Source organism: Rousettus aegyptiacus, unplaced genomic scaffold (assembly GCF_014176215.1).
Source record: "Rousettus aegyptiacus isolate mRouAeg1 unplaced genomic scaffold, mRouAeg1.p scaffold_m13_p_12, whole genome shotgun sequence".
Taxonomy (NCBI): domain Eukaryota; kingdom Metazoa; phylum Chordata; class Mammalia; order Chiroptera; family Pteropodidae; genus Rousettus; species Rousettus aegyptiacus.
In genome coordinates this window covers 23,096,194-23,123,730 of record NW_023416287.1, presented here as the reverse complement: position 1 = coordinate 23,123,730, position 27,537 = coordinate 23,096,194, and the positions used below count along the sequence as shown (strand labels likewise).

General features: G+C 42.6%; 1 protein-coding gene across 5 annotated transcripts in view; it reads left to right on the top strand.

Annotated features, from left to right (window-relative positions):
- The window catches only part of CUNH20orf194 (chromosome unknown C20orf194 homolog), a 117,526-nt gene that overhangs the window by 56,762 nt on the left and 33,227 nt on the right, over positions 1-27,537 (top strand). For all 5 annotated transcript variants that reach the window (XM_016140721.2, XM_036229599.1, XM_016140640.2 and 2 more), the window contains exons 14-27: positions 301-377; positions 2,075-2,119; positions 2,504-2,549; positions 5,272-5,383; positions 6,128-6,198; positions 7,137-7,187; positions 7,745-7,832; positions 16,261-16,364; positions 19,426-19,572; positions 20,650-20,738; positions 21,164-21,265; positions 21,546-21,663; positions 23,373-23,461; positions 24,825-24,983. In XM_016140721.2, the coding sequence (XP_015996207.2) occupies positions 301-377; positions 2,075-2,119; positions 2,504-2,549; positions 5,272-5,383; positions 6,128-6,198; positions 7,137-7,187; positions 7,745-7,832; positions 16,261-16,364; positions 19,426-19,572; positions 20,650-20,738; positions 21,164-21,265; positions 21,546-21,663; positions 23,373-23,461; positions 24,825-24,983 (1,298 nt within the window). The remainder of the gene's footprint in view (positions 1-300; positions 378-2,074; positions 2,120-2,503; positions 2,550-5,271; positions 5,384-6,127; positions 6,199-7,136; positions 7,188-7,744; positions 7,833-16,260; positions 16,365-19,425; positions 19,573-20,649; positions 20,739-21,163; positions 21,266-21,545; positions 21,664-23,372; positions 23,462-24,824; positions 24,984-27,537) is intronic.

Sequence of the window (27,537 nt, the reverse complement as noted above, 5' to 3'; positions counted from 1 at the left end):
GGGGAGGAGGAAGCACATTTCCAAACCTCACAGTGGTACCATCCCTGCTGCCTACAGATCATGTGCAGATCACCTGCCTAAGGAAGTGTTTCCTGTGAACCCAGCCTGAAGAAAGCAGGCGCCTGTTCCCCTTAACACAATGTTTTCACTTTAATCTTTTGATGTATACAAAGTAGTCATGTGGAGGGGAGGGGCACAGTGTTCTCCTGGCAAAAATGTTAGACAGGCTCTTGCTATAGGTGATGTGTGCACTTTCACTTGTGAAAGCTAATCGTTGCTGGTTTGTTATTGGTTTTACAGGCCAAGGAGGTAGCTGAGCAGACCCTGGGCTCTGGGTTAGATTCCTTTGAGTTACTGCAGTTTAAGGCAGCCCTACGGTAAGCAATGGCTCATATTTTCTATCAGGTATTTTTTTTAATGTTTGTTTTTTAAAGACCCTTTTTGCCCTTGTATTTGATATTCCATTTCCCTTTGAAAAATGTTCCGGTGAAATAATGGGATGTATAAGAGAATCATTCATGATCAGAGCTTTGATAGGACAAGGAGCCAAAGATGGAGGAGCCAGATGAGAGTCAGACACATGTCCTGATACTGGAACGGGAGGCAGATCAATACAGGAACTGTTGGAGACTTGACAAACCCAGTTCAGAGGTTAGAAAGGTGAAGCTGAGAACATGAGTGGTGAGGTTAGTTAGAGTTAGGGGTCCTGGGCATGTGAAGACAGTCACTGCTTAGAAGAGACTTGCCCTGGGTTTTATCTGCCTCTCAGATGATAGAAACCCTGAGCCTAGCTATGTCTCAGGGTCTAGACACTAGATATTCGCTTCCTGGCAGTCTTTCCATCACACATCACGGTGATTCTCTATGTGGTCTTTTTTCACGGCTAAACCTTCATGAACCTCATTCACGTAACCCCCTATCGCATTTGGGGACCACTGTTAGCAAAGGAGACAAAAGACATCAGTATTGGGGAGTTTCTTTAAGAGCACTTCTGGGATATGCTCTCTGGTGCCTTGGCTCCATGCCTCACATTTTCTTCCATCTACAGCCCTTGGTGATGAGAGGGAGTATTTAGAAAGATAAGTCAATCAACTGATCTAACAAGAATTCTATTTCTGCAGCTCTAGGTGTGGAGGAAAGTGCCGGATGTCTTTGGTGCAAGGTTTCAGGCTTACTTCAGGTCTCCTTTCCTCTGAGTCTTCTGGATCGTGTAGCCCCGACCATGGGAAGGGAGGGAGGTTTTGCACTGACTTCGGTTGTCTTTCCCTGGTCACCTAAGTTTGGGGAAACTCCTTTACTTTCCAGCTGTGTGACCTTGGGCAAGATAGGGAGCTCTCTGTGCATCTGTTTCCTCATCTTTCCACCTCATAGAGTGATTGGGCATGTAAATATTAGCCGCTATTTCATTGGGGTCTTCTCTTTTACCATTAGCATGGCTTATGGCATAGTCATGCTATTCCTCCTTTCCTCAGGGCCTTCCTTGCTTAGGTCACTCACCCTTTCCAGGGCAGGCTGCCAATCCTCCGCCTCTTAAGCCTGGGAGTACCACTCCAGCTGGAGGAAGGAACCAAGAGAGAACACCAGGCAATGGGAGAGAATCTCCTAGGGCCAGTCTTCCACCTAGAGTACAACTCCCTTCTCTCTACAAGATCACTTCACTGAGTACTCGCAAACTGTGTCAGGTTAACAAATCATCTCCCGAGTGGAACACAGGACCTGGCTTCCGCTTGGACCTCAAGCAGGGATGGCAATTTGACCGAAAGCTAATGAAAGAGGAGGAAGATCAGGACAGAATGTCAGGGCTCTGGGGTAGGAGTCCCCAGGCCAGTAGAGGGTCATTGCTAGTCAGTGGTGGGCAACACTCCTGTCACACTGTTCTCTCCTGCTCTGTCCAAGAATCAAGACAGCCCCGTGAATCTGTACAGAGGCAGGGCCATGACGAGTCAGACGGTGGCCCCACACTTGGCAAGTGTTCTGTGAGGGCTCAGCACAGGTGTAGTGCAGCAGCAAGTGTCTGGGCAGGGCGCCAGCCCAGCAAGAGCAAACTAACTTTGGTTTTGTTTTGTGTCTACAGCTCCAAGATGACTTTTCATATACATGCTGTGAATAATCAGGGAAGGTAAGTATATGTATGTGGTACAGCCTCATTTGGGCAAGTTTTAGAAGCAAAAAGAGAAGAAAGGCTACTTTGTAACTGCTGAGGCGGGTGGTCTCACATTTCCACACCTGGCAGTGGCATCACTCCGAGACTGGGCATGGGGCTGGCTCTGCTTAGCTGAGACCCTGTTCCCTGAGTGCTTCCCAATGAAAGACCAAGGGATGGGGGCAGGGCACAGGCACAGACCCAATTCTCTCCAAGTAGCCTATGTGCTAATTCTGCATACATGCAACCCAATATTTTGAAAACCCCTGAGAGAAATCCAGGTCTGTGGGTTGCTGCCAAGTTGAAAAAATGAACATTGTAAATGCAATAAATGTCTGTCTCATCTCTTTCCTTTTCTAGAATCGTGCCTCTGGACAGTGAAGACAGCCTATACTTTGTGAAGACGGTAAGCACAGCTCTTACAGGTCAGCTGGCAGGAGATGGCCTATAAAGGAACATCTGTAAGGGGTGAGGTAGGAGTGAGGTGGGGGCCGTGGGCAGCCCATTCCGTACCTGAGGAAACTGGTCTATTTTCAGAACTGTTCTAGCAGCAGCAGTGGTGGGGCCCATGCTTTCTGAGGGTGCCAGGCCCAAAATACCCACACTCCCATGCCTAGGCCCCCCTGGGTCCAGAGTCTTACTGGGGGCTAGGGAGAGACCTCTCTTCCTAAGGTTAGGAAGGCTTCTTCCAAGTGGCTGAGATTTCTCTGACCTCTGGAAAATGGGAGCTGAGGACATGCCTTCTTCAACATAGACCAACAAGTTTTAGTGGTTTCTAAGGGTTCCAAGGCCTGTGTTAATGCCCTTAACAGGAGCCTGTGAAAATAAACAAAAACAAAAAAACCAGGGGCCTGAGTCTCCAGGGAAGTGGGGTAGTCAGAGCAAAACTTTCTCACCCATGCACTGGGGGGACATTGATGGGCCAGAGGAATCGTTTAGAGATACTTTGGTCCCTGGGTGGGTTGGCATGGCCTGGGAGAGCTAGATTTTCTATACCAGTTGCTCCAGTACATCCTGACATGAAGAATATTGGCAAGCAATGCATGAGAGGACGGTGGACATTCAGCCAAGATTCTGGTTGCAGTATGTATAGGTACAAGTTATATCTTGTACCTGTAGTCTATTCTTTGGGTACTGCCTAAGCCTTAATTCCAGTGAGCTTTTGGTCACTGGGAACTAGGTGGGCAGCTGTGGATGACTCGATGCAAATGCAGGCCCGCCACCATCACCGGTGAAAAAGCAATAGTGTTATCACATACAGAGAGTAATTTTTTAAAGTTGTTATTTCTGTGTTTATAATGTATCTACCTGCTCCCTGTATCTGTCAGCATTTTGTGTTGATATTCTTTTAGAACTAATTGAAACTTTTTGATGATATTATCAAGGTGCTGGGAAATGCCTTCTGAAATTTAGGCGATAACACTTGATCTCCTTGCTAGACTTTAAACTCCCTGACTTCTCTCCTTAGGCTCTTATACAATGCTCTGGAAGGTGCTTTCCACAGAAGTAGGTAATTAGGAGTCCAGAGGACCGATACTATTGTGTTAAGCATGCCTTCAGTGGCAGCTAATAAAATTGGAAAGAAGAAATAGAAAGTTTGTGCTTTCTGTCCAAATCTTGTCCTCTCTTCTGGGCAGAGAGGAAGTCCTGCCTCCTCCTCCCAGCTTTGTTATTGATTTCTCCCAGCAAGAACTGTATTCCTGTAATACTTATAGTTTGTATTACATAAATCAGAGCGTAATTCTGTACTAATGTATCATATAATGACTTTTGTATATGAAGGCTCTTTCTCTCCAACTATACATTATAAGGTTTCCTAAAGATAGGGATCATAATTTATATATTTTCTCTCCCCATGTCACATGTTGGGAAGTACATAGCAAGTGTCTAATAAATGCTACATGTATTCTTTTTAATGTTCTCTCTACCCTTCCTTATACCAAATGCCAGATATTAAACCCACAGGATTTATCTTCCTGATTGACCTGGGAACCAAAGAAGTGGGGTTTCCACTGTCACTTAAGAGGGACTATGTAGCCTAGGAAGGTTCTGTGTCTTTAGATGTTCACAGTTCTTTAAAACAGATTTAGATAATCCTTCCAGTTGTCAAGCTTAATTAGAAAATTAATTAAAATATAAAATCCCACATGTCACTTTTGTACCCTTTATCATGACAACATGGACTATTAGGATTTTAGCTTTTACTGTGATTTAGCCACTCTTCCAGGAGCCCTAGGTCTTTTGTCTCTGTCCTAAGGGTAGAACTGGGGTCCCTGGCTAGCACAACAATATGAGAAAATGGACTCTAGTTTCAGGAGCTCTGCACTGACCATTCAGCCATGTCAGGCTGGCAGGGGACAGGACTTGAGAGGACTCATCGTGCTTCCTATACCCAAATCATCATAGTCATCCCAGACCCTGGCTCTGGCTCTTACCATTTTCTGCATTTCTACTAGACTCCTTCTGGATTTATTCCATTTTCACAAGTTTTGAGTGATAAATTAGGGCTTTTTTTACCAGCCATCAGGAGCTCTTTCTGAGTTGCTCCGATTTTTTTTCTAACCTACCGAAGCGTCTAGTTTTTGTCTTTCCCTTAAAGCTTAAAGAGCTTTCTCTTAATTTTCTTAGTCCTAAAAGTAGCACTTGCAAGTGTTGACATGTACCCCAAAATATCCATGAAGACACACGTACCAAACGAATGACCGCCTTTCCTGACTTGTTCAGAACTTGAGCCCACACCAAAGAGTAGGTCAGACTGTGGACATGCTGGGATGCGAAGAGTATATGAGTGTACAGACGCCTAGAAGAAACACTTTGAACTCTAAGAGGCTTGGGACTAGTCACGGTTAAGAAGGAAGGCTGTCATGTTGCCTCTTAGGAATGATAAGCAGTTAGAGGGAATTGCGTGTCTCTAATCAAGAACTAATTGCTGGGAAGCTTGTGTGATCCTGAAGTCATCTCTTAGCTCTGAGGTGTATTTCAGGATAACCTGAATTTTTTTTACAAACTCTCCAGTATTCTTTTGAAATGCACCTTAAAGCAGTATTTTGTAATCTGTTTCTTATGGCTCTCTCCCCAAAGGTTTAAGACTGACAACTGGTCTAATTCTGTTTTCTAATTTGATACAGGCTTGTATGACCGTCTATGACATTCCTGACTTGCTGGGAGGAAGGGGGTGCTTAGGATCCGTGGTCTTCTCAGAATCATTTTTAACATCTCAGATCTTGGTTAGAGAAAAGGGTAAGTATATATGGTCTTTAGAAAGCAAAGCTTGAATTTTTTTTTTTTTTTGGCAAAATAAACCGTAAACTAAGTCAAAAGATCAGCAGTGAACGTGTGAAAATATTAGAACACTTCTGATAAATAAAGGATATATAGTCTAATTTATGAAGAGCTCTTACAAATTAGTAGGAAAAAGACAAGCTACCCAATGGTAAATGGGTAAAAAATATAAATATAAACAAGCAGTTCATAGAAATGGAAAACAAAACAGCTTTTTATATATATATATATATATATATATATATATGTCATATAATCTTCACATATGCAGATATAAGAATATGTACAGCCTTATTACTAATCAAGAAGAAGCAATTTGAAACAATAATTAGATCCATTTTTTTACCCTGTATGTTGGCAAAAAAAGTCTAGAAAATAATATCCAGTGCTGGTAGGAACAGCCTTATAATCTTTTGTTTGATTTTTAATGGTCACCTATACTACCCTGATAAAAATTAAAACTGCAGATAAAAAGGACTAATTCTTAGGATTCTTCATTTAAATGTATGTTTCTGTTAGTTGTAAAAAATAATAGATTCCCTGTCTCCAGATGAGGCAGTTTTCATTTTCTGAAGGGCGTCAAACTCTGTACTAATAAGAGGAGCTCTGTCTTCTGAGAAGGGGAAGGGCTTTAGCCATCTGGTGCCTGCCAGGTGGCTCAGGTGGTAGGCAGTAACCTACATGTCTGTGGTCTTCCTACAGATGGCACTGTTACCACAGAAACCAGCTCCATAGTCCTGACAGCCGCCATACCCAGATTCTGCTCCTGGCTGGTTAGTGTCATTCATCACATGAAGTGAATGTAAACATGGGGAGATTGGGGAGGGCATTTGAGGAAGAGCCTCTTCATTGGGTCCCTGGTGGGATGTCAGATTCTGAACTAGCTACTGTTCAGGAATGGAAGTTTTTATCTCAGCCCTTTCTCTTTATACAAATGAATCTAGTTTCTTTAACTCTCTCATAATCTTGGAAAAGTTCTTAAAGAAAGGAACCTAGTTATCTGAGTTTCTGTTAAATTGTGAAAGGAAGAAATTAAGACCCTCATTTTACAGGTGAGGAGACTGAGACTTAGAAATCAGCCAACCTGTCCAAGGTCACACAGATAGAGAAAAATGGATCACGTGGCTTCCTTCCCTGGTCAAAATGGTTGCTGCTGAGTTTGTATAGCAGTGTCTGTCTGTGTATAGAAAGTTCCCATCTTCATTGCTGGGACTTGGTCTGAAACTCTGATGCCTTGGGACGCAGAAATTAGGACAGCAGTGAGTCGGGTCATTTTAGAAGCTGTTTATATTCTGTTTCTACAATTCTGACGTGGGTAGGGAAGAGCAAGAGTTATCCTCTAATATGAACATGTTTAAATGAGAGCACACCAAAATATTTTAATATATTTTCTCTCTTTTGTCTCTAAAAATAGTTGTTTTTCTCTGAAGTGAAATGTAAGTGGAGACTAACACATTCTCTCCACATATCAACAGGCTCATTTAGTTGGACCTCAGGTCCCAATGAGAGAGCCCATCATAGCCTTGGACTCTGAGCCTTGATGACCAGCAGCTAACTCTACCAGCTGTCAGGACCTGAGAGACTGGATTTGGTAGAGAGACTGCCCAGTCTCCTGGAAATATTTGAACACAGAGGTGGTGGCAGGAGCGACACCTAGCCGAGTTTTGCCTTTAAAATGGTAACTGAAAATCTGTACTCCTTTTGGACACAGGTAGAAGATAATGAAGTAAAATTGTCTGAGAAAACACAGCAAACAGTGAAGGTAAGCAACCTTCTTATTCTTAATGTCATGTCAAAATGAAACAATTTATAAAGATAATATCTCATCCTAAGGCTAATCTAAAGGATCTGTACCTCTTTGTCTCAATTCCTGTTTGCATTCTTCCCCTTCCCCGCAGAGCTCTAGAAATAACCAATGATGGGGTACACAATTAGAAGTATTCTTTCTGCCATTTAGACCTTTTGAGTGTGTGTGAGTGCATGTATGCATGCGTATGTGATCTCCCAGTACTAGTAAAAGCAGGTCTCATACTGGCGTAGACAGAGCCGAGAAGTCAAAGCTTTAGGCCATGGAGAGCTGCCTCCAGTAAATATCAATCCACAGGGACATGAACAAACATTGCAGGCTTTGATTGTCAGAGAGAACCTTATATTCTTTTTCTCAGCACAAGTCAAGTGCCAAAGGCGGTAGAAGAAGTAAGGTATATCTGAGCCTGACTCAGCAGCTTTTGTAGATACACAAACAGGGAAAGGACGTTTGATTCTCTGATTATTTATGCTGTAAATCATCTCTTCTGTTTTTTTTTTTTTTTCTTCAAGGAGGATGAGTGTTTCCTGGGCACTTTTCTAACAGGAGGAGAAGGTGCATATCTTTATTCCAGCAATCTACAGTCCTGGCCTGAGGAAGGTGAGCTGTGTCTGGGTCCCTCTTTTGCTTGAGTGTTGTGATTAAAATAATATGTCTGATATTTGAAAAGACTTGATGTAGAATTGTTTTCTTATAATTTTTCTCCTTTGATCCACTCATTTTTCAGGTGAGGAAACCCGTGCAAGGAAGGGCTAGCCCCAGAACTGCACCTGGTCCTCTTGTTGCTGCCTCAGAATTGCTCTCTGAATGGGCTAGAGCAACAATATGTCCAGAAATAGAATCTGTGAACAAAATCTGGATGAGTTTTCTATTGTTGTATAACAAATTACCACAACTTTGGTAGCTTAAAACAACACATATTATCTCACAGTTCTAAAGGTCAGAAGTCCAAGCAGGACTTGACTGGATTCATCTTTAGGATCTCATAAGACCAAAGTCAAGGCATCAGCCAGACCAGGCTCATCCAGATTATTGGCAGACTCCAGTTTTTTCGAGTTATAGGAGTGAGGTTCCTGCTTTTTTACGGGCTGTGATCCAGGAGCACTCTTAGCGCTGCCTCCCAGTGATCTGTGCCCTTTGACTCCCTCCATCTCAGCAACAGAACGCTTCCCTTGCGTTGTTGAATCTCTTGCATACTTCTAATTTCTCCAAATTCTTCTTCTGCTACCAGCCAGAGAAAACCCTGCTTACAAAAGGCTTCTGTGATTAGAGAAGGCCTACTCAGATAATTTTTCTCTTGCCCTATAAGGTTACACGAACACAGGAGTAACATCAGGGAAGAAGATTATTGGGGCCATCTTAAATTTCTGCCAACCACAGCTTCTCCCCTGGCCCCCACAATTCATGTCTCTCCCATGTACAAACTACTAGTCACCCCCTCTCAGGGGCTTCATCCCATAATGGTAACTGTTCAAAGTCCTAAATCTCATCAGATCAAAAATCAAAAGTCTCATCATCAAGATCATCGCAATCAGGTGTTGATGAAGCTCTGAACGATAATCCGCTGTATTGTTCCTGAACAAAATTCCTCTCCATGTGTGGACTTGTGAAACTAAAGAGACAAGTTACCTGGCCCAGCCCCCCCAACACACAAGATGGGACTAGCATAGGATAACAGTGACAGACATGCAGATTCAAAAAGGGGGGACTTAGAAGATAAAAAGGAGTCATCGTTCCAAGGTCTTGCATGGACTCCATGGAGATTCGTGCTCCTTTTTGGTTTCCTCAAAATAATATTTTCTGATGAGTCCTATTGAATATAGAACTTTTCTTTCCCTGTTGAATGTAGTCATTTTGTGAAGGAAGAATTGTGACTTAATGTACAAATTCCTCAACCTCTACTGAGCAAAGTGCACAGCCAAGGATTTCTGAAGCCTTGTTAGTCACATTCTTGAGAGCTTAGATTTTTCAGACTTTCTTAGTTCCTGAGAGAAATGTAGTTTGAATTAGTAGATGGTTTTATGAGGCAGGAAAATTCAGTAGGAGCAGAGAATTTAAACAGGAATCTCCTTTGGCTGTGTATTAAACAATTTACCACTTTGAGACTCAGATAAATTTTGTGGGACTTGAAGTTTATGCCACTTGGAGCTCTCTTAAGGAAAAATAACACAAAATGATTAAGGCTCTTCTCAGGGCCTTCAAAGAGGGCTTAGGCAGGTGGAGGTCCTAAAGCTTTAGTGTCTTGGTGAATCTGCCTCTACTTGAGACTATTGAGTTTGAAATTTATCTGTTCCCATCCTCTGAAGGCATTTAAAAATGAGCTCTTCAACATGTATTATTTTGATCAGTCTTTATATCCTAGCTCCATAGAAGGTAAAAACTTGCCTGAGGTCTATAGTGCAAGTTAATGGTAGCATCTGGAGGGTAGTCCAGGTCTTCTGATTTTCAGTTCAAAGATGGCCCAACAAACTATATGTAGGTAAGAAGACTGGTAATTCTCTTCTCTTGAAATGCTTCCAGCTCTGGAACCTTTTTCCTTCCCAGTTAGTGACTTCTATCAATGAGACTTGTTGTACAGTTCCTGTTCATTCATGTCCTTCATGTGCCCTTCTCATCCCTACCCTGCTGACCTTGGTCATGAAGGCTGCCCAGTACCTAATCCTCAGGAGCCCACTTTAGAGTTTTACCATATACGCCTGCCTCCCTAAACAGTGTCTTATTTTTTAGTGTAATACAAATAGAGACATACTCTGTGTTCTTCTGGGACTTGCTTTTATCCCTCCTAAGACTTATTCAGATTGTTGTATGTAGCTCTATTGTTCATTCACTTTCATGGCTCCATAGGATTCTTTTATATGAAAATGTGCTATTTATCCTTTTGACACTTAATAAACATTTGGGTTGTTTATAGTTTTTTGCTCTCGGAGACAGCACTGTCATGAACTCTTGTACGTGTCTCCTGGTGTACATGGCACCAGGAAGATGCCTTACAAGTATCTTTCTTGATGTATTGTTAAGGAACAAAATTCAGCTGAGTAAATTTAAAGATCTAATTGGCTTTATTAAGTGATTCATGAATTGGGCAGCATCCCATCCAGCAACTGTGATGAGTTGTACAAAATGGAAGATTGTTAAGGCAGAAAGAAGGTGAGACTAAAGTTAAAAGAGTGGATTATTTCAGGCAAAGACACCTTCCCTTAGCAGAAGGCAGATTACCTCACTAATGTTGATCAGAAATTCCAGACTGGTTTAAAATTCTTCTGGGAGAGGCTGACACTGCAATTAGATTACTAAGTTTTGGTATGGTGATGTGGTGTAGCAAAAGTGACTCCATTTTAGGTTTGTTGTTTCTTTTTAACAGCATGTAAAAACACAGTTGCCATCTTTTGTCTTGGTCAGATGATTTTCCTGTTACATTTCTGGCTAGTTACACCAATAGGCATTGAAAATCTCTGGCTAGTTGGTATGTTGGCTTTCCCTGAATGTTTGCCACTTTGATTGCTATCATTTTTGACATCCCTAGGTATAGGATTTTCTGTACTTTGCCCAAATAAAGTCAGCGCCTCCAGGAGGCCTGCTCTTCTCCCTCATAAGACCACAGAGCTCTGTGGGATTATAGATCATGGGAATAGCCTCATGCTAAAATACCACAGATGTCCACTATTCCTATCAAACGTTAGTAGAATTTCTCAAATTTCTTCTCAGTTTTGTTGTATAACCTTTGTCCATTTCCTAGCTTTTGAATAGTTATCTTTAACAATTAGTCCAGTTTTGTTGCTGTTTCCCTGGGAGATGATTTGCCAAAGTCCTCACAGCCTTTTCAGAAGTCCCACCCCTCAGGACTTTGAAAGATATTTTCACTCGGTAAGGAATTTTAGGTTGACAGCTTCTTTCTTTTGGTGCTTTAAAGATGTCGCTCCACTCTGCTGTATTCTAGCTTGCATTGTTTCTAAGCAGAAATCTACTGCCATCTTTATCTTTGTTCCTTTCTGCACAAAGTTTTGTTTATTCCACTCCAGATTTTCTTTCTTTCTAGCACAGATTTTAAGCAATTCGATTTTTATGTGATGCGGTTTAAATGCTGTGGTTTTCTTCATGTTGCTTGTACTTGGGATTCTTTTAGCTTTTTGATCAATGAATTTATAGTTTTCTCAAATTTGGAAAATTTTTGGCCACTATTTTTTTAGTCTAGACTCCAGGTCCTTTTATTTGGCTGCCCGAAATTGTCCCACAGCTTCCTGATGCTCTGTACAATTATTTTCTCTTTTTGTTTTATTTTTCATAGTTTTTATTTCTATGTATTCTAATTTGCTAACTATCATATTGTTATGTTTGTTAAATTAATATTTGTTAAGTGGAACACAGGGTGACAAGTTCAACAGAAGACCATGGAAAGAAATTGAAATAGAAGAATTTAATACTCACAGGTCCTGGAGGATGTATACAGCATACCTTGAGGGGTCACACAGGGAAGGCAAGGTAGGGTGCAGGACCTGGGACACATGCCTATATTAGGGTCCGTGAGAGCAGTGCTTTGGGATTCCTAGACTAAGATCAAAATGGTCAATTCAAAACAAAAGGAGTGGGGTTTTGCTGAGTTCCACAGGGGTCTTCTCTAAGGGATTCACAGGGGAAGGCACTAGGGGTCTGTGGAGACTTTTGATCACAAGGCTGTTGGGGAAGTCATATCAGGAACGTAATTTGCTTATGGCTCTGTGGGCTATTGTCTAGGACATGTGCTTACATAAAGGCGGCTACTGTCAGTTTAGGCACCTGCCGGCCCTTGGCCAAACAGAAAGGATGCCAAGGCAGCAGCACTATGGAGTAGCTTAGCTAAGCTCTCAACAGTTATCTAGTGTCATTTACCTCATCCAGTGTATTTTTATTTTTAGACATTACATTTTTTATCTCTAGAAGGTTGATTTAGATCTGTTTTACATCTTTCATGTCCCAAGTTAACATAGTTCTTCTAGCTTCTTGAAGATATGACTACAGTTATAATAATTGTTTTAATATGTTTTTCTGCTAATCCTATCATCTGGGCCTTGCTTTTAAGCTTTGTTAGGTAGAAAGCAGAGCAGCATTTAATTTAGGGCTAATTTTACTTGACTGCTGAGGCAAATCCTTCTGAATACTCTACCTGACATCCCTATGAAGTAGGAGATTTTCCACTGTGGCTGGTGGGAATGGGTAGAAAGTCCAGTGCAAGATATGGGTTGATTTTCTTTGTTTTACATAGGATTATCTAGTTTTTCCAGCAGCATTTGTTGAAAAGACTCCTTTCTTCTTTGAATTTCCTTTGCTGACTGTAAATTAACCATATATTTACTGTTTTCCTACAGGCCTCAGGGGATGGTTTGCACTCAGGCAGCTCCTTCATTCTTCGTGTAGTGCTTTATAGATTCCAGAGTGTTTTCTTCCACTGGGCAGAGATTATTTAGCAGTGAGCAACAGGGATGCTGGTCCCATTGACAACACGGGGCAGTCGATACATCCTGAGGACTCTGGTGGCCAAGCTGAATTTCAGCTTCCCATGATAGGAAGGCCTAGGTAGTGGTCACCTGCTGTCTGCTGCCTTCATTCTGCACCCTGTCATGTGTTCCCTTGTGCTCACCTGAAGCTGTTGAGGGACACTGTAAAAGGAAGGTTCTCTGCAGCACTGACATAAATGAGTTATAGAGCTGCATATTACTGTACCTATAGGCTGGATGACAGGGATAGGATGTTGAGAGAAGTAAACAAGTCACAGAAGGACAGGAGTCTGGGTTTTGTTGTTGTTGTTTCTTTAAACCACTGTATACATTTCACATACTCTCACACAGAGTGAAAATTATCCAGCCATTACATCATAATATTTCCCGAGCAGTGATAAATGTTCCCTCTTCAAACAGATTGGACCATTAGAGGATTTTTATTTGTATGGCCTGTTGTCTGAAGGAGGAAAAGCCAAATTCTTCATTGATACTTGGTGTCTTTTTTGCCCCGAAGGCTTGTCCTCCTCCTGTTGGACTCCTGGGGATGTAGAGGTCATTCAAAGACAGACCTATGTTGCAGTTTCCTGCTGCTTCTTGAGTAGTGAAGGGGAATGTCTTCTCACCTTGGGTTTTTAGACTCGCAGAATGGAGAGGGAATAACAGAGCTCATCCACTAAGGGGACCAAGGATGAGACAAGGAGCAAGGGAGATCTCATCAGAAGTTGGCTATCCAAGTCACTAAGAAACCCCTGAAAAGACGTGTCCCTTCAGACCATACTCGGACAGTCGTGAATCCAGAGCGGATACCAGAAGTGTTATCAGGATCTAAGTGGCCAAGGCACTGGCACTGGAGCACCCAGGGAGACACTTCACTTATCTCATGTGTGCTCTGAGAATAATAACAGAGTTATTGCCTCCAGAGCCAGACTGAGGGGTAGCTGCACCAGTACTAAACCAGTTCTTGTTTACTGAGTCCCTGCCCTGGGCCAGGCCCCACAGTGAGTGTTTTTCTAGCACTGCCTAGTGAATTTCTATCTTTCTCTTTTCCATTTTGTTTTGAGGCTTCAGAGTCTAGAGGGAGAGAAAGTACTGGAGATGACCTTTTGGTCTACTTCTTTCCCTATTTTCCCAGTGAGTATTTGGAATGTGCCAACTCTTAGATCAGTGCTCTTCCCTGGAAGCTTTGGGAGGATTTGAGGTTTTTCCAGGAGGCCTTTGAATGGTATTGGACTTGTTTCTGAGAAACTTCTTATTTAGAGGTACACAGGTGGAAGGTGAGCCCAGGACCTGGAAGGGTACAAATACGTAGCATTAGGTAGGGGAGCAGTTTCTGCCTCCTGACACCTACTGACTCTCTTGTCTCTGTAAACAGTAGATAAGAGTCATCTCGTGGCCAGAATTGATGTTTGTGGTGGTGGGAGAATGTTGAAGATCTTGGCTGGGCCCTAGGGGAGTAGGTGGAAAGGGTTGGGAGACAGCAGTGGGAGGACTGCTGGGCAGCACTGTGGGCTTGTGAAGGCTGAGGAAGCAGAGATGGCTCATTGTCAGATTAGCCACACTTGGGTTTAAGGGAGAGCAAAAGTGAAGGGAAGAGGAGTAAGAGAACCAAAGGGTCCCAGCATGGTACAGTGCCTTGGCAAACCTGTGTTCTTTACCTGGCTCCACCATCAAGTAGTTCTGTGCCTTTTGGGGAAGTCTAAACTTGAGTTTTCCCATCAGCTCTATAAGAAGAAGAATATTTCCTCTTATAATTGTTGTGAAGATGGAAAACTATAATGTATATGACATGCTTGGTACTTAGTAAATACTGAGTAAAGTCTGCTTCCATTTCTTCTCCTGACAAAACAGATTAAAAATAGATCCTGTCCCAGGGCTTCTGCCCTGGATGTGGATGAGAGGAAAGTCAGAAATTTCTGAGCAATAGTAGGAAATGAGGCTTCGAAGGCTCAGTGACATCAGAGGGTGAAGTTTTGGGAATGAGGTAGCTAAAAGGATGATGAGGTGCTGTAGTCAGAGAGTACATTGTGAAACTAAAGATTCCAAAAGTTAAGATGTTGTGGGTGCTGCTTTACTGCTCTGCATTTGGGATTGAGGCCAGAATGTGGCATGGACTATTCCCTGACCCCTCAGAAGGAATAAGAGTGTTGGCTTTGGAAGAGAAGAGCATGGGGACATTCAGAAGCTGTTTGGAATGTTGGGGCATGATTAGGAGGGCAAGTAGACATGAGCAGTGAAGGAAAGCGGGGTAGGGGTGCTGTGTCTCTTAAGGGAATTGTGCCAGCAATGGATCAGCAGGGAGGAACCTTGGCTTTGGTACAGGAGGAGGCTGGGGCGTAAGTAGCCACTACTCAAGGCCAAGTTTTACTTGTTAGAGATGAGGGTCTCACAGGGCTTAAACCTGGATGCTTTGAATTGGGCTGACTGGTCTCTGCCTGCTGCTGCCCCCAGATGGTAAAGTTGGCATTACGTCCCTCTGGCTGATCATCTGTATCTTCATTTACAGACTCCAAACCTTCCTTTTTTACCTAAAAGCTGCATCCATCTCCTGCACTTCCCCTCACCCCCATTAACACACATACACAAGCATACATACCAGGCCTCTCTCTGCCCTCTGAAACTCCACCTCCTCAGAATGCCTTCAAAACTTGCTCTTCTTTTCATTATAACCTCCAGAGCTTTGAGGCTACCTTCCTAAAGCTACAGCTCAAAGAATCAGTCCCTCTTGTCAAAAATAAGATAAAAATGACAGTGTTCCCAAGCCTGTGCCTTGAGTCCAAGCCAACTCTAGAAAGCAGCTTCACTTAGGGGTCTTATGGGTGTTCTGGGTGCTTCATCTGGGTCTCCAAAGCAAGCCCAGGTCCAGCCTTAATCCTTGTCGTCTTAGCTGTCCATCTTTCTGTGGTCTGCCCCTAGGGCCCATACTGAGCTTATTTATGTAGCAACTCTCCTTAGACCTGAATCCTTGTCCTGAGGAACCCATATCCAATGACCATATCCACCAATTTTGCTTTTGTGAACTACAGAACCACAGGCCTCCAGTGTCTATGGAACCCAGTTATTGCCTAACTCAAATGTTCCTTTGCTGGACAGAAGAACCCTTAGGCTTCCTTTACTAGCCCTTCAGCTGAGACCTAATGCTCCTTCTTGGACTTTTAAGTGAGAGATGTGATCCCTTTAGAGCTGAGCCAGCTTCTCTCACATTAGGAGAAAGGAACACCTATAAACTCAGTAATGGAGCAGAAAAACTCAGTCTTTTTTAGTGTGTTTTCCTGGAAGACACCCATATGTGAATGTGAATTTTGCCTCTTCCCATCAGCTGATAACTTACTCATTTGTTTTTTCTAATTCTTATGCAAGGACTGTATTTGATGCTTTTTCTCTCTGAGGCTCCAGGAGCATACATGAGTTTCCCCAGAGCACAGGGCTCAGCATAAACATCATATAACTTAAATGCTACTGGTCTCCAGTTACCACACTGGCCTGCTCTGGTATCTACGGAATTTGGCCCCCAGGATCTAGCCCTCCATCTCTGACCAACTCTCTCTTCTTTCCAGGGAAAGTATATTTCTTCTGTAGAGGCCTTCTGTTTACTCACCATCATCTCGGAAGTATCGTCATTTCCAAGGATCACGTGAATTCCATTTTGTTCTATGATGGGGTAGGTGTTTTACCAGTTCATGGCTTTAGTGTTCAGAAAGGTACTCATACTCCCTGTCCCTGCTCCACCACCATGGGGCAGGATGTCAGGAGTCAGTACTGCCTTTTGGGGCAGGTAAGGAGAGAGGTCATAGAGAGAACTGTCCACTCTCAGTGCTCTGAGCCTTTTCAACCTTCGCTGCTCTGTGAAGGGCTTAGCTAGAAAGGGTTTCTGGGTTAGGAGAGTTACCCCTAGGCCATTAATTTATCCCAATGAGGATCAAAAAGTAGGTTGAAGAAGGCCTACAATGACCCCTGACAGATGGTCTCCTGCCCAGGGACGCAAAGTTCACCCACTTAAGATCTGTAAAGAAGCTGCTTCCTATGATATCGGTGGGGCTCTACTCATTAACATGGGAAAGAACTATAAGTGAGCCAGAGAGGGAGAGAAATGGCTAACTGTCCCCATGAGGGCTTAATCCTTCCCTGTCATGTAGACTTAACCTTCAGCTGTATGAAAGTTCCATCCCCAGAATCATCTTTTAACTTCACCAGTCTACATCAACACTTCTCCTTTATTTTGGGGGTAAGAGGGGAGTTATGAGTTTCCTCTAGCCTGTACCCTCTGACCAGAGCACAGCTCATCCCTCAGTATGATGCTTAATCACAGCCTCAAAACCAGCTTGTTTGGGAGCTAGGACACAGACTCAGTAAGGGGGTTTCATCAGATGGTCAGAAAATGAATTCTGTGAATAATTCTTGAAAGAATTCTTTCTCTCACATAGAACTTACTGCCTTAAAGGTTGTTCAGAAATGTGGCCAGATCAGTAAGACAAGATGGATGTCCTTATAGATGAAAGTTTTAATATTAGATTAGAGTCTTCTGTCATCACAGGAGAACGGATGAATCATTTAAGTGCAGGGACTATAAGTTAGCTAATTTATAGGAGAAATGGAGTAGTCATATCAAAAATCACAACAAACTTCTGATTAAAATTAAATATTTTTAAATTTCACACATAGAATGAAGAATATAAAGATGAATCTTCATTAAACCTCCAGAGTCAGGAAGACTTTCTAGCATAGCTTAAAGGAAAAGTCTGCCCAATTTGACCACTTAAAGGAATTTTAAATTTTTGGCTGATAATTTGTTGAAATATACTTTAAATATAATTAAGTATCCATTTAACGTTTTGACAGATGTATACACTCATGAAACCACCATCACAATCAAAATACAGAAGACTTTTATCACCCCAAAAAAGTTTTATGATGCCCTTTTGCAGCTCATCTTTCCCTCTTTTTCTGGCTTCAGGGAACCACTGTTGATAGTTAATGTTTTCTAAAATGTTACATAAGTGGACATTATACATTCTGTACCCTTTTGAGTCTGGCATTTGTTTACAGATAGTGTGCAACAACATGGCAGATGCTAGCAGGAAATTTTAGAAGCAAGATATGGAACTGTAAAAATAAATGCGATTTTCCAGTGCCTAAAAAAGACAAGTCAATGAATGATTAGGCAAAAAAGACTGGAAGAAAAGTACTAAAATGTTTGCTGTAGTTAGGTTTAGATGGTGGGACTTTAGATAATTTTTTTAAACCTTCTCTATTCTATTTTTGTTTCTTTTCAAATTTTTAATTAATGAGCATATTATCTGTATAATGAAAAAGTATTTTAAAATATCTTTTCTTCTAAGATGAGGAGCAAGACAAGGACGCTTGCTTTTGCCATTTCTGTTCAACATAGCATTGGAAGTTCTAGTTGGAGCAATTAGTTAAGAAAAAGAAATAAAAGGCATCTAAATTGAAAAGGAGGAAGTGAAATTATCTCTGTTCACAGATTATATGATCTTATATGTATAAAACCCTAAAGATTCCACAAAAAATAACTATTAGAATTAATAAATGAATTCACAAAAGTTGCAAGATGCAAAACAAAACAAAAAATCAGTTGCATTTCAATACCCTAGCAATGAACAATTCAAAAAAGATATTAAGAAAACAATTTCATTTACATTAACATCAAAAAGAATAAAATACTTAGGAATAAATTTAACCAAAGAGATGAAAGACTTATACACTGAAAACTACAAAATATTGCTGGAAGAAATTGAAGACCTAAGTAAATGGTAACATCCCATGTTCATGGATTAGAAGACTTACTATTGTTAAGATGGCAATACCACGCAGAGTGATCTACAGATTCAGTGCAGATCCTATGATAGTCCCAGTGGCATTTTTTGTAGAAATAGAAAAAGCCATTCTGATATTCCTGTGGAATCTCAGGGGTCCCCTGACTAACCAAAATAATCTTGAAAAGAACAAATTTCAGGACTCACACTTCCAGATTTCAAAACTTAGTACAAAGCTACAGTAATCAAACAGCAGTGTGGTACTGGCATATGGTCTGACATATTGACCAATGTAGCAGAATAGAGAGTACAAAAATAGAAAAAAAAATGTATGGTTAAATGAATTTAAGGTCACCAAGACCCTTCAGTGAGGAAAGGACAGTCTTTTCAACAGGTGGTGCTGGAACAATTGGATATCCACATGCAAAAGAAGGCAGTTAGACCCTTATGCCATATACTAGAAATTAACTCAAAAATCGAGCATAGGCCTGAATGTAAGAGCCAAAACAAACGCTTAGAAGAAAATATAGGAATAAATCTTTATGACCTTGGATTAGACAATGATTTCTTGGGTATGAGAACAAAAGAAAAAATATATATGAAAAAATATATAAATTGGACTTCATCAAAATTAAAAACTGCATATTCAAGGGACACTATCAAGAAAGTGAAAACAGCCCGCAGAATAGAAGAAAATATAAATCATATATCTGATAATATGATATATGAAAGAATTTTGAGATGGTGTTTTTAGTTTAGAAGAAAAGACCCCTGTGCTTCCTGTATCTTGCATAACAGGGAATTAGGAAGCACATTCATAATTGAACCCCAGTAAACCACATAATGTGAAAATAATTGCACTGAAATTCGTCATGTGTCTGACAGTAGTTGTGAGGGCTGGTATGCAAATGGCTTTTCTCACCAATGCTCCCTCTTTTCTTTCTTTAGGATTCCATCAGTATTGTTGCTGCCCTTCTGATAGACTTCAAAAGCTCATTACTTCCTCATCTCCCAGTTCATTTCCATGGATCAAGCAATTTTCTGATGATTGCCCTTTTCCCCAAATCCAGGATATACCAAGCATTTTACTCAGAGGTAACATCAGTCATTAGTCAGCAAAACTACTAGTTTTTTAAAAGCAGTTTAGATGGTAAGGCAGTGTCTCAGCACTAACAGTGAGGTAATGAGAAGGGAGAGTTGGGAGAGCTGGTGGAGAGTGGTTACTTCTAATCCCTTTAGGTCCTGCAGTGGCGCTGTTATCATTGAGTTGAAAACTTAAAGGCACTCAACAGAAGCCTTTTCATCTTCTAAGAAAAATGTTCTTTGTCCCTTTAAATCCTAATTAAGCTCATCTTCCTTTTAGCTACTTCATGGAATTGTTGGGGCCCTACCTACTGGGTCAGAGCTCTCTACCCCACCCCAAGATCTCTCTGTGTTTCACAGGCCCGGCTCTTGTGAATGGTCTCACCTGGCAGGCTGCATGTTGTAGGCACTTGGCACAGACTGCATGAGTGAAGGAGCTTACTGAGAATTATACAACCCAGTTAGAGACAACGCAGTAGCCAAAGTCAAACAGATGGCTAGACTCATGATGGGTGGAAATGCTTGGAAAGGTGTGATTGCAGCAGCTTGTGAGGAGACAGTGTCCCTCCCTCAGGACAAATTCTCAGAACATGGAGGAGACAAGAGCTGGCCGTGGCTGCAGCTGGCGTCTCAGGCCAGTCTGTCTCCCTCTTACTGCCTGCTGGTCCTTCCTACTTCTTTGTGTTTGTCCTTTCAATCCAAGAACACGGAGGCAGCTTTTTAGTTTCTCTTCAGCCATCTCTCTGCTTTCAGATAAGAGTCGCTTGAACCACTCCCTATGTCTGGCCCTGTGACCAGGGAAGAACATTTCCCTTCTCCCCGAACATTGTTACCTGACACCTTCTTCCGTGCTTCCTGGCCTCTGAAGGGGCAGAATCCCTCAGAGAGGAACCCAGAAAGAAATTCTAGTTTTGAAAAATACAGAACAAAATTGCTTTAGGCCTCTATTTTTGAAACAAACTTGTTTGTTATGATGGTTTGTCTCTGTACTGACAGTCCAGATTTTCAACTAGCATCAAATCCCCATGTGGGTTTCATATCCTGTTGTTGAGTTTCAAGTGTTCTTTACTCAAATTCTGTTTTGTTTAGGTCTTCTCCCTCTGGCAACAGCAGGCTAACTCGGGGCTGTCTTTTAAAGTGATCCAGGAAGGTGGATTATCTGTGGAACAAAAGAGATTGTAAGTAGCTGCCTTCAGTGTTTATGCTTGCTTCCCTAAACTATGCATGTCTGCCCTCTCTGCAGGATGACTTGTTATGTAATACAGGGGTCTTGGCTTGGCATCTAAAAGGGCTAACACAATCATTTCAGTGCCGCCAACTTGTAGGTAGCAAGTGCCTGGAGGGAAATGGAAGTGAAGAAAGATGAAATCCACCAAGAATCAGAAACCCATAGTATCACCAATGGTTTGAGGCCAGCTTTCGTATATGGGCACACCAGTTATCATGTGCTAATGCAGCATTTTGTTTCAGTTAGTGAGATGCTTATTTTTGGAAGTATTGACTCTGTCATGGGACTCTAGCTTGAAAACATCAGAACAAGTTATGTAAAGTATGTGCGCTATAGGGAGATGTTGTTCTAATCTGTGAGCTTTTGATATTCCAGACACTCCAGTGCACAGAAGCTCTTCAATGTCCTGAGCCATTCTGCCGGGGAGAAACGGAGTTCTTTAAAGCGCCTCTCAGCCAGACTCCCAGAGCTAGACTGGTGAGCTCTGGTTTTCTGTTTATAGATGTTTAATGTTCTGGCTTATGAAATGTGAGAAACCTCAGTGTTAGTCCTTTCTAAGCTCCTTTTTCTTTATAACTTCTTAGGGATCATTGTACAAGCTAGCAGTGATATGCCATATACAATTTTATTCTCTAGGACTCTAGGAAGAATCTCTCTAAGGTTTCTTTTTCAGCAATTAAATAAGGAGTTTCTCATGTTAAAGGGCACATTCAGACAAGGCTGGTGATGGTAACATAATAGCATTGTCTTTGTCTAGGTTCCTCCAGCATTTTACCATCAGCAGCATTAGTCGGGAGCCTGTTATGAGGACTCATCTCGCTGTCCTGCTGCAGCAAGCTGAAATGAGCCCCACTCACCAAGTGGAAAATGACAAGGTACAGCAGCTCAACAAATCTGCTGGGAGTTCACGAGAAGCTAATCTTGATAGCCTGACCATGGGTCTTCTGTGTCAGTTAACAGAAAGAGCTCTGGCAGAGTCCCTTTTATAAGCCTCCCCACCTCCTTGGATACTGATATAATGATACCCATGAAACCTGCTCTACATAGTGACTGTGGACAGGCCTCTAAATTAACCCCAGCCAAGCCCCAGGGCAATGATGAAAACACTCTGACACCTTGCCGTGCTCTCCCTTGGCTTCTCTAGGCCTTTCAAACTCTTGTTCGGTGCTTTCATGCTATCAGCTCTTTCTGGTAGTGACAAGGACTTACCTGGCAGTGGATGACACATTGAGCTTAATAAGGGGATGGGTCTTGTTAGTTGGGCCTTGCTGGCATCATCAGGTTAAAAAGATATTTATAAACATCATCTTCCCAAGAGTGTATTTTAATCTGCTCCTGCCTCGCACTCCCCTCCTCTGAGCTCTTCACACCATTTCTTAGGAACCGTATGTCTTTATATACTCAAAGAGGGCATTTATTTCTATGCAAACGAAGAAGACACTCAGCTGCAAAAGAAAATAGAAGCATTGAGGAATTAGAAGCCTCAATTTTTCCCTTAGACAAGAGTTTAAAAATGAAAATGTCTTCTTGTTATGTTTTGTTTAAATGGCACTGTAGGACTGGCGCCTGAAAGTAAGAAGGTATCTTGGCTGTAAACATGTGTGCTTTGATTTGAGAGGCTGAGGCCTGGGCACTGAGGAATAGGCACCAAGATGGAGAAATACAGATGGGAGGAGGATAAATAAAATGTCATTTACATGGAGTGCTGCCCACAGGGGCAGAAAGGGTTACAGTCAAAGGGGAGGAAGGAGAGGAGAGTTTCTGATTCCCATTAAAGAAGAGGGATCCACAGTCACCTCTCTGCTGATGTGACCAGCTCAGGTGATGAGTGCCTCTAGGCTGAGCTTTAAGTTATCTGTGACCAGGCCTGTCCAGCGAGTCTTGGGTATTGTGATAAAACACAGAGGCTCTTGCCCTGCTGTGTTATTTATATCTATATCCTTCAGTAGTTACAAAGTTCCTTTCCTCCCCTGCCTGACCCCTGTCAGTGAATTTTTTCAAGTTGCTTTGCAATATCTGCCTACAGGGGGTCCTATTTTCATATGGTTGTTGTAGTAAGGTTAGGACAGTCCAGCCTGGCTCCTTTTTTCCGCATCAAGACTCAGAAGTACTTCCTACACCAATTTGTTTCCTTAGCTCAGGCTATGTGATTTGAAGGGCACAGCAGCCAAACAGAAACATCCCCAGTGCCACACGACTCCTTCGCTGAGATTAATTACCACACCAATTGAACCCGTGACATTTTTGTCCCAGACCTCCTTTCTGCCCAGTATTTTCCATTATATTTTAATTGACTTCGTCACAACCCACTCCATAGAAATTACAATAGTAATACAAAATTTAAAATGTGTTTGCTCTGTGCCAGACAATGTTCTAAGTACTCAACATATATTAACTCAATTAATCATCACACTTACCTCGCAAGGTGGGTTCTGTTCTTAGCCTAAGGTCACATAGCTAATGAGTGTCCCGGTACTGAGGTTCATTCCTACAGAACTGGCTCTAGAAGTCTGATCTCTTAACCTCACATACAACTCTGCCTCCCAGTTGAATTACAAACCCACATGGCTTTTCTTTCATGTAGGTCATTATCAGCATTGTAACGGGCCTCCCGGGCTGTCATGCTAGCGAACTCTGTGCTTTTCTGGTCACTCTGCATAAGGAATATGGCAGGTTAGTATGGCTGCTGCTGCCTTTGCTTTGGGAAAAGGGAGTCTGTGCCTGGGCCTGCTGAAGCCCTGGGAAAACTTTGACATGTACTGACTGACCTTTGGTATAATTGGTATCAACACAGTGGTCATCATCTATCCATTCATTTGACGCATTTGTACTGAATGCTTCTTGTATGCCAGGCACTGATCTAAGTGTGGAGGACAAATGAACAAAACAGACTAGAAAATCTCTACCTTCATGGAGCTAACATTCTAGTGTGGGAAGACAGACAATTAACCAGATAAGGAAAATAGCATATTAACTAGTGAAAAGTGTCATAGAGAAAATAAAGCAGAGATGGCGGGAGTGCGGGGGGGGGGGGGGCGGGGGTGGTGGGTGTGTGTGCAGAATTCCAGCTATAAATTGGGTGCTCAGGGAAGACAACACCTCACTGAGAAAGTGACATTTGAACAGAGGCCTAAGGAAATGAGGGAGTGAACCCTTGGGTATCTGGGAAGGGCACTGTAGCAGCAGGACAGGCAAAGGCCTGGAGGTGTGCCTGGTCAGCAGGGTGATTCAGGACCATGGTGGTTAGCACTTGGGAGCTGGTAGATACGATGATGTGATCCTTCCCTGACCACAAGTGGACTGTGTGAGTCCAGGTACAGCTAGGACAAACTGGCTCAAATGAAATTAGGGAAATCATTCTTCCATCACTTCCACCTGGCTGGCAGGTTACTAAACAACCCTTGGTGACTGAGCTGGGCTTTTAATATCTTGTCAGTCTACTTCAAAGTAAGGCATCCTGCAGGAGGCCATAGAAGAATTGAGAAGATTGCAGTCACCTAGAGGGTTAGGAGTTTCAGGTGGGAGGTCATGGGAGATGGAGAGGTGAATTTTGGAGAGATGCTGGGGGTATATTGGACCTTCTTTAAAAGCACTACATGGTTACATGGTTTCTCCCTCATTTCCATCGCTTTTGTTCTATAAACAGTCAAATTTTTCACCCTGTCCATTTCTTATTCTCAGCAAGAGTTTTACTGAGCACCAGACTGAAGCCATTGTATCAAATGGTCTTTCAGGACATAACTGCCTGGTCAGGAGTCTTTCTCAACTCTGAAGTCTGTTGGTCAAGTCTGTTGACCTTTTTCCCTGTGGCAAGGCTTTTCCTGTCAAGAACTCCAAGGATCGTGGTTTCAAGATACGGAGTTTCTCACCCAGCCATTACCCTCTGCCTATTTTGGTGGTGCCAAGATTGCTTTCTCCTGTATTGATTCACTGGGCAGAATGTGGGCGTACTGGTCACATTTGAATCCACTGTCTGAACCTGTGGGGACAGGCCATCAGGTGGCCCCCATGCTGAGATTACACTTGCCGTTTCCAGGTGGATGGTGTACCGCCAAATCATGGACAGCTCCGAATGTTTTCATGCTGCCCATTTCCAGAGGTACCTTTCCAGTGCCCTGGAGGCCCAGCGGAACCGCTCTGCTCGCCAGTCCGCATACATCCACAAGAAGGCCAGACTGCTGGTGGTATTACAAGGGTGAGCGCTGGAGGACAGAGGGGTGGGGTGGTGACCTTGCCATACTGTTAATTCATATGCGGCCAGCCTGAGGCACAGAACAAACCACACACGCATGAGCAGTGTGCACTACGCAGAGAGGCCTTAAAGGAGCAAGGATTCCTGTTGCCATCCTGTGGCCTAGAGTGGCCGGTGTAGCTTGCACACAAGTTTTAAGTTTGGCTTCAATATCATAATCTCCCCAAAAGGTGGGAAATTAGGGAGGAAGTTTTCTAGGATTCTCTAATAATTCTTACAATTGTGATCCCCAAGCCACTTCCTTCACTGTCTAGGCAGAGGCGTCATCTGTTTTAGTCCTCTCTCTTGTGGAATTGCAGAGATAGCGCCCACATTCTCCAGTCTCGAGCCCCACCATCTCTGGGATGGCTGGTCCAGGAGGGTTTTCCTGAGACCCTCAGGAGCTTGAATAGTCCAGTTAAGCAAGCAGCTCCCTGGGATGACACGTGTGACAGTGTGTACCACTGCTCCGTGGACACTGGTTGCAAGGAGCTTCCCTTGACCTGTTCTGAGGCCTTCCAGGGAGAAGCCCCATGCAAGCCTGTCACCCCTAACCCAGAGGAGAACATGCTGGCTCAGGAAAACACAGGTTATACTCTCTACTGGTGTCATTACGGTTGGTGATAAAGACTTTTGGCAGTTCTCACAAAGTGCTTTTGTACTGTGCTGTGTTTTTGTGTTTGTAATAAAAGTATTTGCAATTGGCTAGTTGTTTCCAGTAAAGAATAGGCCCAGATCCAAAGCCCTGTTTGGTCTCCTGGGTTTGACGATGGGAATTGGAGCAGAGCTGGCCCAGTGATGCTAAGGCAGGAGTGTGCTCTCCACCAGGCCATTATTCCTCTTCTTCAGGCCTTGCTCTCACCCCTGCCCTGGGCTTCCCTTCTGTCAGCCCCTTCATTCTACTTGTGGGCTGAGGTTGTAGAAGCCACAGAGCAAGAGTCTGAGTGTGAAACCACTCATTTTCTTCTGTTTTTCCATTGCTACTAGTCAAATGCATTGGCCTCTATCAGATTTGAGAGTCATTGGGGGGATGGGCCTGGAGTCAAATTTGGCAGCTTAATATTGTGTGGCTGAGGTCATTTTCATCTTCCATCACTTCATAGAGCATCATCAACTCCTTGTCTCTGACTGTCCAAGTCTGCAAAAGTGTCAGCTGTCTTGGCCTCTCTGGACTTCAATGACAGTGTATGGCCACTTACTCTCGTACTCTCAGACCCAGCCTTTGCCCAGTCACAGCCCTAGCATGCTAGGGACCTCGGATTTCCTGAGGGAATGATATCAAGCCATGTTATCACCTAAACGCTGTGGCTCTCACTACGATACTGTCCTTACAGGCTGGGCCCATTCTCGTGAGGCTCAGCAGGGAACATATGGCCTCCTTTTTGCATGTCTATCTATTTGAGATTGCTGATGAAGGGAGACGCAAGAGGCTTCTCAGTTGAGAATTTATACTTTCATCTTTATAGGATTCTTTGTGGGACACCCATGGTTAAAGCAGAGTTTTCTTTCGCCCCTAGAATGGCCTGGTGCCGTTCAACTTATTGCAGCAGTGAAGTAGGTCATTGAGGGCCAGTGGTATTGAGTTTTAACATCAAGTGGAATTATTAGTTTTTGTTTTAAAAATTAATGTATTTTGAAATGATAAAAAATTTTAAATGGAGGACAGAATAGTGGTTGCCAAGAGTTAGGGATGGGAGTGGAGGACAGGAGGGTGCCCTTTTACAACCAGGTGCATGTAGTTGTAAAAGGGCAACACAGAGGTTCTTACAGTGGTGGACTATTCAGATCTTGACTGTGGTGATAAATACAGGAACCTACACAGGCGACAAAATCATATAACTTAATACATAAAACACAGAAATAAGTAAAACTGGTAAAGTCCAAATTTTAAAAATTTAATTTTAAGGAATTCGAGAGGTTGTATTTCTTTGCACTTTGGAATGTTGTAAAGTCATTCTTCACATTATCTACATTTAAAACAAAGTATCTCTCTCAAAACAAAAATTGAATTAATATAAAACATGTGCCCAAATTGTAGGCTTAAATTGCAAATATAAAACAGAGCCCAAAGGACACTTGAATGGAATATTTGTTATTTCAGAGGAAAGAAAGTTCGAGTCCTGCTGGGCTTTTGTCTTGTTGTTGTTGTTGTTGTTGTTTTATTTTTAATAAAGAGAGTACTGACAAGAAAGAGGCAAACATTAAGAGCCAGTTTTTTGCCTTCATCACGCATTCAGGATAATAACTATAGGGCTGGAGCTGGGGAGGGGCATCTAGTAGAACCTCCTTAATAAGTAGAGTGAATGACACCAAGTGCCTTCTCTCTTGCCACAGTGGCTCCGGGCTGCAGGGCCCAGATGCATCATATAGATGCACTGGCCTCACCAAGGACTCTGGGGCCTGTTTCATTCTAAACTTACTTACTTACTTTCCTTCTTTCTTTCTTTCTTTCTTTCTTTCTTTCTTTCTTTCTTTCTTTCTTTCTGTCTGTCTGTCTGTCTGTCTTTCTTTTCCTCCC